The sequence below is a fragment of the Coregonus lavaretus genome (genome assembly GCF_964263955.1).
Source record: "Coregonus lavaretus genome assembly, contig: HAP1_SCAFFOLD_1272, whole genome shotgun sequence".
Lineage (NCBI taxonomy): Eukaryota > Metazoa > Chordata > Actinopteri > Salmoniformes > Salmonidae > Coregonus > Coregonus lavaretus.
In genome coordinates this window covers 122060-132178 of record NW_028156610.1, presented here as the reverse complement: position 1 = coordinate 132178, position 10119 = coordinate 122060, and the positions used below count along the sequence as shown (strand labels likewise).

Sequence of the window (10119 nt, the reverse complement as noted above, 5' to 3'; positions counted from 1 at the left end):
AGACCATACACCACCAGTCAGACCATACACCACCAGTCAGACCATACACCACCAGTCAGACCATACACCACCACCAGTCAGACCATACACCACCAGTCAGACCATACACCACCACCAGTCAGACCATACACCACCAGTCAGACCATACACCACCACCAGTCAGACCATACACCACCAGTCAGACCATACACCACCACCAGTCAGACCATACACCACCAACAGTCAGACCATACACCACCAGTCAGACCATACACCAACAGTCAGACCATACACCACCAGTCAGACCATACACCACCAGTCAGACCATACACCACCAGTCAGACCATACACCACCACCAGTCAGACCATACACCACCAGTCAGACCATACACCACCAGTCAGACCATACACCACCAACAGTCAGACCATACACCACCAGTCAGACCATACACCACCAGTCAGACCATACACCACCAGTCAGACCATACACCACCACCAGTCAGACCATACACCACCAGTCAGACCATACACCACCAGTCAGACCATACACCACCAGTCAGACCATACACCACCAGTCAGACCATACACCACCACCAGTCAGACCATACACCACCACCAGTCAGACCATACACCACCAGTCAGACCAATACACCACCAGTCAGACCATACACCACCAGTCAGACCATACACCACCACCAGTCAGACTATACACCACCAGTCAGACCATACACCACCACCAGTCAGACCATACACCACCAACAGTCAGACCATACACCACCACCAGTCAGACCATACACCACCACCAGTCAGACCATACACCACCAGTCAGACCATACACCACCACCAGTCAGACCATACACCACCACCAGTCAGACCATACACCACCAGTCAGACCATACACCACCACCAGTCAGACCATACACCACCAACAGTCAGACCATACACCACCACCAGTCAGACCATACACCACCAGTCAGACCATACACCACCACCAGTCAGACCATACACCACCAGTCAGACCATACACCACCACCAGTCAGACCATACACCACCACCAGTCAGACCATACACCACCACCAGACCATACACCACCACCAGTCAGACCATACACCACCACCAGTCAGACCATACACCACCAACAGTCAGACCATACACCACCAACAGTCAGACCATACACCACCAAGTCAGACCATACACCACCACCAGTCAGACCATACACCACCACCAGTCAGACCATACACCACCACCAGTCAGACCATACACCACCAGTCAGACCATACACCACCACCAGTCAGACCATACACCACCACCAGTCAGACCATACACCACCAGTCAGACCATACACCACCAGTCAGACCATACACCACCACCAGTCAGACCATACACCACCACCAGTCAGACCATACACCACCAGTCAGACCATACACCACCAGCAGTCAGACCATACACCACCAGTCAGACCATACACCACCACCAGTCAGACCATACACCACCACCAGTCAGACCATACACCACCACCAGTCAGACCATACACCACCACCAGTCAGACCATACACCACCACCAGTCAGACCATACACCACCACCAGTCAGACCATACACCACCACCAGTCAGACCATACACCACCAGTCAGACCATACACCACCAGTCAGACCATACACCACCAGTCAGACCATACACCACCACCAGTCAGACCATACACCACCACCAGTCAGACCATACACCACCAACAGTCAGACCATACACCACCAGTCAGACCATACACCACCACCAGTCAGACCATACACCACCACCAGTCAGACCATACACCACCACCAGTCAGACCATACACCACCACCAGTCAGACCATACACCACCACCAGTCAGACCATACACCACCACCAGTCAGACCATACACCACCACCAGTCAGACCATACACCACCACCAGTCAGACCATACACCACCACCAGTCAGACCATACACCACCACCAGTCAGACCATACACCACCACCAGTCAGACCATACACCACCACCAGTCAGACCATACACCACCAGTCAGACCATACACCACCACCAGTCAGACCATACACCACCACCAGTCAGACCATACACCACCACCAGTCAGACCATACACCACCACCAGTCAGACCATACACCACCAGTCAGACCATACACCACCACCAGTCAGACCATACACCACCAGTCAGACCATACACCACCACCAGTCAGACCATACACCACCAGTCAGACCATACACCACCAGTCAGACCATACACCACCAGTCAGACCATACACCACCAGTCAGACCATACACCACCACCAGTCAGACCATACACCACCAGTCAGACCATACACCACCACCAGTCAGACCATACACCACCAGTCAGACCATACACCACCACCAGTCAGACCATACACCACCAGTCAGACCATACACCACCACCAGTCAGACCATACACCACCAACAGTCAGACCATACACCACCAGTCAGACCATACACCAACAGTCAGACCATACACCACCAGTCAGACCATACACCACCAGTCAGACCATACACCACCAGTCAGACCATACACCACCACCAGTCAGACCATACACCACCAGTCAGACCATACACCACCAGTCAGACCATACACCACCAACAGTCAGACCATACACCACCAGTCAGACCATACACCACCAGTCAGACCATACACCACCAGTCAGACCATACACCACCACCAGTCAGACCATACACCACCAGTCAGACCATACACCACCAGTCAGACCATACACCACCAGTCAGACCATACACCACCAGTCAGACCATACACCACCACCAGTCAGACCATACACCACCACCAGTCAGACCATACACCACCAGTCAGACCATACACCACCAGTCAGACCATACACCACCAGTCAGACCATACACCACCACCAGTCAGACTATACACCACCAGTCAGACCATACACCACCACCAGTCAGACCATACACCACCAACAGTCAGACCATACACCACCACCAGTCAGACCATACACCACCACCAGTCAGACCATACACCACCAGTCAGACCATACACCACCACCAGTCAGACCATACACCACCACCAGTCAGACCATACACCACCAGTCAGACCATACACCACCACCAGTCAGACCATACACCACCAACAGTCAGACCATACACCACCACCAGTCAGACCATACACCACCAGTCAGACCATACACCACCACCAGTCAGACCATACACCACCAGTCAGACCATACACCACCACCAGTCAGACCATACACCACCACCAGTCAGACCATACACCACCAGTCAGACCATACACCACCACCAGTCAGACCATACACCACCACCAGTCAGACCATACACCACCACCAGTCAGACCATACACCACCACCAGTCAGACCATACACCACCACCAGTCAGACCATACACCACCACCAGTCAGACCATACACCACCACCAGTCAGACCATACACCACCACCAGTCAGACCATACACCACCACCAGTCAGACCATACACCACCACCAGTCAGACCATACACCACCACCAGTCAGACCATACACCACCACCAGTCAGACCATACACCACCACCAGTCAGACCATACACCACCACCAGTCAGACCATACACCACCACCAGTCAGACCATACACCACCACCAGTCAGACCATACACCACCACCAGTCAGACCATACACCACCACCAGTCAGACCATACACCACCACCAGTCAGACCATACAGCACCACCAGTCAGACCATACACCACCACCAGTCAGACCATACACCACCACCAGTCAGACCATACACCACCACCAGTCAGACCATACACCACCAGTCAGACCATACACCACCACCAGTCAGACCATACACCACCACCAGTCAGACCATACACCACCAGTCAGACCATACACCACCACCAGTCAGACCATACACCACCAGTCAGACCATACACCACCACCAGTCAGACCATACACCACCACCAGTCAGACCATACACCACCACCAGTCAGACCATACACCACCACCAGTCAGACCATACACCACCAGTCAGACCATACACCACCACCAGTCAGACCATACACCACCAGTCAGACCATACACCACCACCAGTCAGACCATACACCACCACCAGTCAGACCATACACCACCAGTCAGACCATACACCACCACCAGTCAGACCATACACCACCACCAGTCAGACCATACACCACCACCAGTCAGACCATACACCACCACCAGTCAGACCATACACCACCACCAGTCAGACCATACACCACCAGTCAGACCATACACCACCACCAGTCAGACCATACACCACCAGTCAGACCATACACCACCACCAGTCAGACCATACACCACCAGTCAGACCATACACCACCAGTCAGACCATACACCACCACCAGTCAGACCATACACCACCACCAGTCAGACCATACACCACCACCAGTCAGACCATACACCACCACCAGTCAGACCATACACCACCACCAGTCAGACCATACACCACCACCAGTCAGACCATACACCACCACCAGTCAGACCATACACCACCACCAGTCAGACCATACACCACCACCAGTCAGACCATACACCACCACCAGTCAGACCATACACCACCAGTCAGACCATACACCACCACCAGTCAGACCATACACCACCACCAGTCAGACCATACACCACCAGTCAGACCATACACCACCAGTCAGACCATACACCACCAGTCAGACCATACACCACCAGTCAGACCATACACCACCACCAGTCAGACCATACACCACCAGTCAGACCATACACCACCACCAGTCAGACCATACACCACCAGTCAGACCATACACCACCAACAGTCAGACCATACACCACCAACAGTCATACACCATCGCATTTCAGGTTCCATAACCCTGCAGCTCTTCTGTTCCAGGGGTAAAGCATGTCACCAAATATCCATTTTGATTAAATATACTATTTATTACCTAGTAAAAAGGATACAAAATCCTAACAATACAGTCAGTGAATTTCATATTCCTACATATAAAAAACATTTGCGCTATTGAACACAATGATACTCTCAAAGAGATACTTGACAAACACTCCCTCTGTCCAACTCAGGAAATAGAGACTAATGGAAGAACTGGCTGTTCACCGACAGTTTCCTCATCTGAAATGATGTGAAAGCATAGGTAGCTAATGCTGGCAGTACAAGTGATGCTAATGCTGGCAGTACAAGAGATGCTAATGCTGGCAGTACAAGTGATGCTAATGCTGGCAGTACAAGTGATGCTAATGCTGGCAGTACAAGAGATGCTAATGCTGGCAGTACAAGTGATGCTAATGCTGGCAGTACAAGAGATGCTAATGCTGGCAGTACAAGTGATGCTAATGCTGGCAGTACAAGAGATGCTAATGCTGGCAGTACAAGTGATGCTAATGCTGGCAGTACAAGAGATGCTAATGCTGGCAGTACAAGAGATGCTAATGCTGGCAGTACAAGTGATGCTAATGCTGGCAGTACAAGTGATGCTAATGCTGACAGTACACGAGATGCTAATGCAGGCAGTACAAGAGATGCTAATGCTGGCAGTACAAGATATGCTAATGCTGGCAGTACAAGTGATGCTAATGCTGGCAGTACAAGTGATGCTAATGCTGACAGTACACGAGATGCTAATGCAGGCAGTACAAGAGATGCTAATGCTGGCAGTACAAGAGATGCTAATGCTGGCAGTACAAGAGATGCTAATGCTGGCAGTACAAGAGATGCTAATGCTGGCAGTACAAGAGATGCTAATTCTGTCAGTACAAGAGATGCTAATGCTGGCAGTACAAGAGATGCTAATGCTGGCAGTACAAGAGATGCTAATGCTGGCAGTACAAGAGATGCTAATGCTGGCAGTACAAGAGATGCTAATGCTGACAGTTCAAGAGATAGCAAAAGAGAGCGAGAGAAATGAGTGAAAGAGATCATGACAGAGAGAGCGAGAGAAGTGGGAAAGATATCAATGCTAGGTTTAATTGAGCCCTTTATAACTGTCACATTGTGGTTCTTCAGCCAAAAGAACGACATCTTCTGTGTGATGTCATCGATCAATATCAGTGTTTAACTCCACGTGTCATGACACTAATGACTATTTACAGCCAAATTAAAAAGTTTTTATTTTAATCAATATTTACAATACTTGTCTAAGGCCATGTTATCCTACATAGGGGGGTTGAGTAGATTCCCTTATTATGAAGACTACCACTTCGATGTGCAGAGAACAGAAAATAATTTATAGAGGCCGACCGATAGGATGAAAATCAACATTTGAAGCATATTTATTGGACAATTGCTATTTTGGATGGCAATTTGAGACTTCAGTGTGGAAAAATTACACTTTTTAATTTATCCGACGTAAAACACTAAATCGGCAAGTCTCGTCCCCCCAACAAAAAAAACATCAGTCAGGCTCTAATTATTTAATTATTTATAGCCTGAGCAGAGAAGACAGAAATAAACAGAGAAGTAATTTAATCAGAAGACAGTCCAAGGCCGTTCCGTTCATACCGAGCATGGAGAGGGAGAGAGAGCAAACATCCATTAGAGATGACGTGGCTTAGAGGATCTGGTCCAGGACTACTGTCATGAATTAGTCCTGTGCTCCTGTCCCAGTGTCCCTGTGTACAATACAGTGCCTTGCAAAAGTATTCATCCCCCTTGGCATTTTTCCTATTTTGTTGCATTACAACCTGTAATTTAAATGGATTTTTATTTGGATTTCATGTAATGGACATACACAAAATAGTCAAAATTGGTGAAGTGAAATGAAAAAAATAACTTGTTTCGAACAATTCTAAAAAATTAATAACGGAAAAGTGGTGCGTGCACATGTATTCACCCACTTTGCTATGAAGCCCCTAAATAAGATCTGGTGCAACCAATTACCTTCAGAAGTCACATAATTAGTTAGATTGCACACTGGTGGACTTTATTTAAGTGTCACATGATCTGTCACATGATCTCAGTATATATACACCTGTTCTGAAAGGCCCCAGAGTCTGCAACACCACTAAGCAAGGGGCACCACCAAGCAAGTGGCACCATGAAGACCAAGGAGCTCTCCAAACAGGTCAGGGACAAAGTTGTGGAGAAGTACAGATCAGGGTTGGGTTATTAAAAAAATATCAGAAACTTTGAACATCCCACGGAGCACCATTAAATCCATTATTAAAAAATTGAAAGAATATGGCACCACAACAAACCTGCCAAGAGAGAGCCGCCCACCAAAACTCACGGACCAGGCAAGGAGGGCATTAATCAGAGAGGCAACAAAGAGACCAAAGATAACCCTGAAGGAGCTGCAAAGCTCCACAACGGAGATTGGAGTATCTGTCCATAGGACCACTTTAAGCCGGACACTCCACAGAGCTGGGCTTTGCAGAAGAGTGGCCAGAAAAAAGCTGCTGCTTAAAGAAAAAAATAAGCAAACACGTTTGGTGATCGCCAAAAGGCATGTGGGAGACTCCCCAAACATATGGAAGAAGGTACTCTGGTCAGATTAGACTAAAATTGAGCTTTTTGGCCATCAAGGAAAACGCTATGTCTGGCACAAACCCAACACCTCTCATCACCCCGAGAACACCATCCCCACAGTGAAGCATGGTGGTGGCAGCATCATGCTGTGGGGATGTTTTTCATCAGCAGGGACTGGGAAACTGGTCAGAATTGACAGAATGATGGATGGCGCTAAATACAGGGAAATTCTTGAGGGAAACCTGTTTCAGTCTCCCAGAGATTTGAGACTGGGACGGAGGTTCACCTTCTAGCAGGACAATGACCCTAAGCATACTGCTAAAGCAACACTTGAGTGGTTCAAGGGGAAACATTTAAATGTCTTGGAATGGCCTAGTCAAAGCCCAGACCACAATCCAATTGAGAATCTGTGGTATGACTTAAAGATTGGTGTACACCAGCGGAACCCATCCAACTTGAAGGAGCTGGAGCAGTTTTGTCTTGAAGAATGGGCAAAAATCCCAGTGGCTAGATGTGCCAAGCTTATAGAGACATACCCCAAGAGACTTGCAGCTGTAATTGCTGCAAAAGGTGGCTCTACAAAGTATTGACTTTGGGGGGGGGTGAATAGTTATGCACGCTTAAGTTCTGTTTTTTTGTCTTATTTCCTGTTTAATTCACACACAAATATTTTGCATCTTCAAAGTGGTAGGCATGTTGTGTAAATCAAATGATACAAACCCCACAAAAATCCATTTTAATTCCAGGTTGTAAGGCAACAAAATTGGAAAAATGCTAAGGGAGGTTACTACTTTTGCAAGGCACTGTAGATAGATGGCCCAGCCAGTGCTCTGGCTCAGTGTAGGGGCTCTGGGTTCTGAAAGCTTGAATGTCCCACAGCCTGCCTGCCTGCTCTGACAGAGCTGGGGCGTGAGGTGAAGGGTCGTAGGTCATGTCAGGGCTGTCACCTCTGTACTGAGGTCCTACTGGACCCCCCCAGGTTCTGCTTCCCCTTGTGGTAGTCTCCCCCTGCCTGACCCCCCGGGGCCACCCTACCCTGCCTCGACCTCTGACCTTTAGCCTCTGGCTCTGAGTCACTGAGTTCCAGGTCCGGGCAGTATCCGTCCGTCTCCTGGTAGGGTGGTGATCTGGTACCACCGGGTCCCTGGGGGCCTCCAGGAGCTGGTTTGGCCCAGGGCCGGTCCTTGGCTGATCTGGAGCCTTTACCCCCCTGGGACAGCTTGTCCCCCCGCAGGTCCTCCGTGGTCCGCACCAAGCTGACCGTCGCCTCCTTGAACGACCGGCTGAAGTGCTCCATGGTGGAATCACTGAAGCTGACTGATTGGCTGGCCTTAACCCCTGAACCCTCGCTGGTTTCCTGTTCGCTGGGGGTCTGACAGGAGCTGTCCTTCTGGGTCACGCCCACCATCTTCTCCATCACGCCGTTGGATCTAGGGACGGGCCCCGCCCGCTCTTGGTCCAGTTTGCCATTTCCATTGGAAGAGTGGCCATGTAGGGCGGTGTGGAGCGCCAATGGTTTACCAGTCAGGGGCTTGCCAGTCAGGGGCTTGCCAGTCAGGGGCTTGCCAGTCAGGGGCTTGCCAGTCAGGGGCTTGCCAGTCGGTTTAATGGTCAGGGCTGAGCCTCTGGCCGTACTGTTGGTCAGTGCTGGTCCAGTGGCGGTACTGACCTCCCTACGTGACTGACCTGAGGTAGACAGTAGACTGCCATTGGAGCGCTCCTCTCTCCTGCCTCGCCCATGGAGCGGAGGCTTCCCCAGCCCCCCCCCTCCCTTCCCCAGCCCCCCTCCTCCCTTCCCCAGCCCCCCTCCTCCCCCACTGCGTTGGTGAACGTTCCCGCTGTTATCCGGACAGAGGGGGCCGTTGCCTGACTTGGAGCCAGTCTTCCCGTTACCCAGGGACACTTTGGGCATCTTCAGCTTCAGGGTGATTCTGGGAGGAGGCCGGAACAACATGCTCTCCACCGGGAACAAAACAGGCAGACCTGGAGAGAGACAAACACCAAGAAGGTCAATCAGAATTATGGGTTAGTCCACATCTCCTCCCATATAAACTATTAAAGGGGGCTAAAGTTCTGATTTGGCCTTGTTTTGCAGCTTGGTCATTAAGAAATGCAGTGGCGGCCATGACTGAAGCCAAACAAGAGTTGTCTTGGGGGGTGGGGTTAATGTCCGTTGAGTGTGTGTTCTCACATGATAAGCATTTGAACATAGACTCTGCCAAAACAGTGCACAGTCACTCACCCTTCTAGATAACATGAAACAGTCTAACCAGGTCTATGCTAGCTAGCCAACTTCTTTCGGCAATTAGCTTCAGCCGGCTGGTGTGCTACCGTGGCAAAGTTGGTTTGACATTGGATAGCCTATCTCTGGGGCTAGTTAGGGAAGGTCAATAAATTACACAATGTAAATGGGAAGATATTTTCATGTTGCACATCTTTTAGTTGTCTTATTAAATGCTTTCAATATTTGTAAACTAATTTCTACAATTAATAGTTGGTTTGAGGTTAAGTCATTGAAATTTGGAGCTACTGACAATTTATAATATTGTCCCATTTTGTACATTGTGTAATTTACTGATGGTCCCTAACTAGCCCCATAGGGATATCGAATGTCAAACCAACTTGACCATGGGCATTATGATCAGGTCGCATGCAGCTGTGCTT

General features: G+C 49.7%; 1 protein-coding gene across 3 annotated transcripts in view; it reads right to left on the bottom strand.

The window, feature by feature from the left end:
• Positions 1–4888: 4888 nt before the first annotated feature.
• The window catches only part of LOC311126157 (protein Jade-3-like), a 39456-nt gene continuing 34225 nt past the window's right edge, over positions 4889–10119 (bottom strand). For all 3 annotated transcript variants that reach the window (XM_084200176.1, XM_084200178.1, XM_084200177.1), the window contains one exon: positions 4889–9438. In XM_084200176.1, the coding sequence (XP_084056302.1) occupies positions 8399–9438 (1040 nt within the window). In that variant the 3' untranslated portion in view covers positions 4889–8398. The remainder of the gene's footprint in view (positions 9439–10119) is intronic.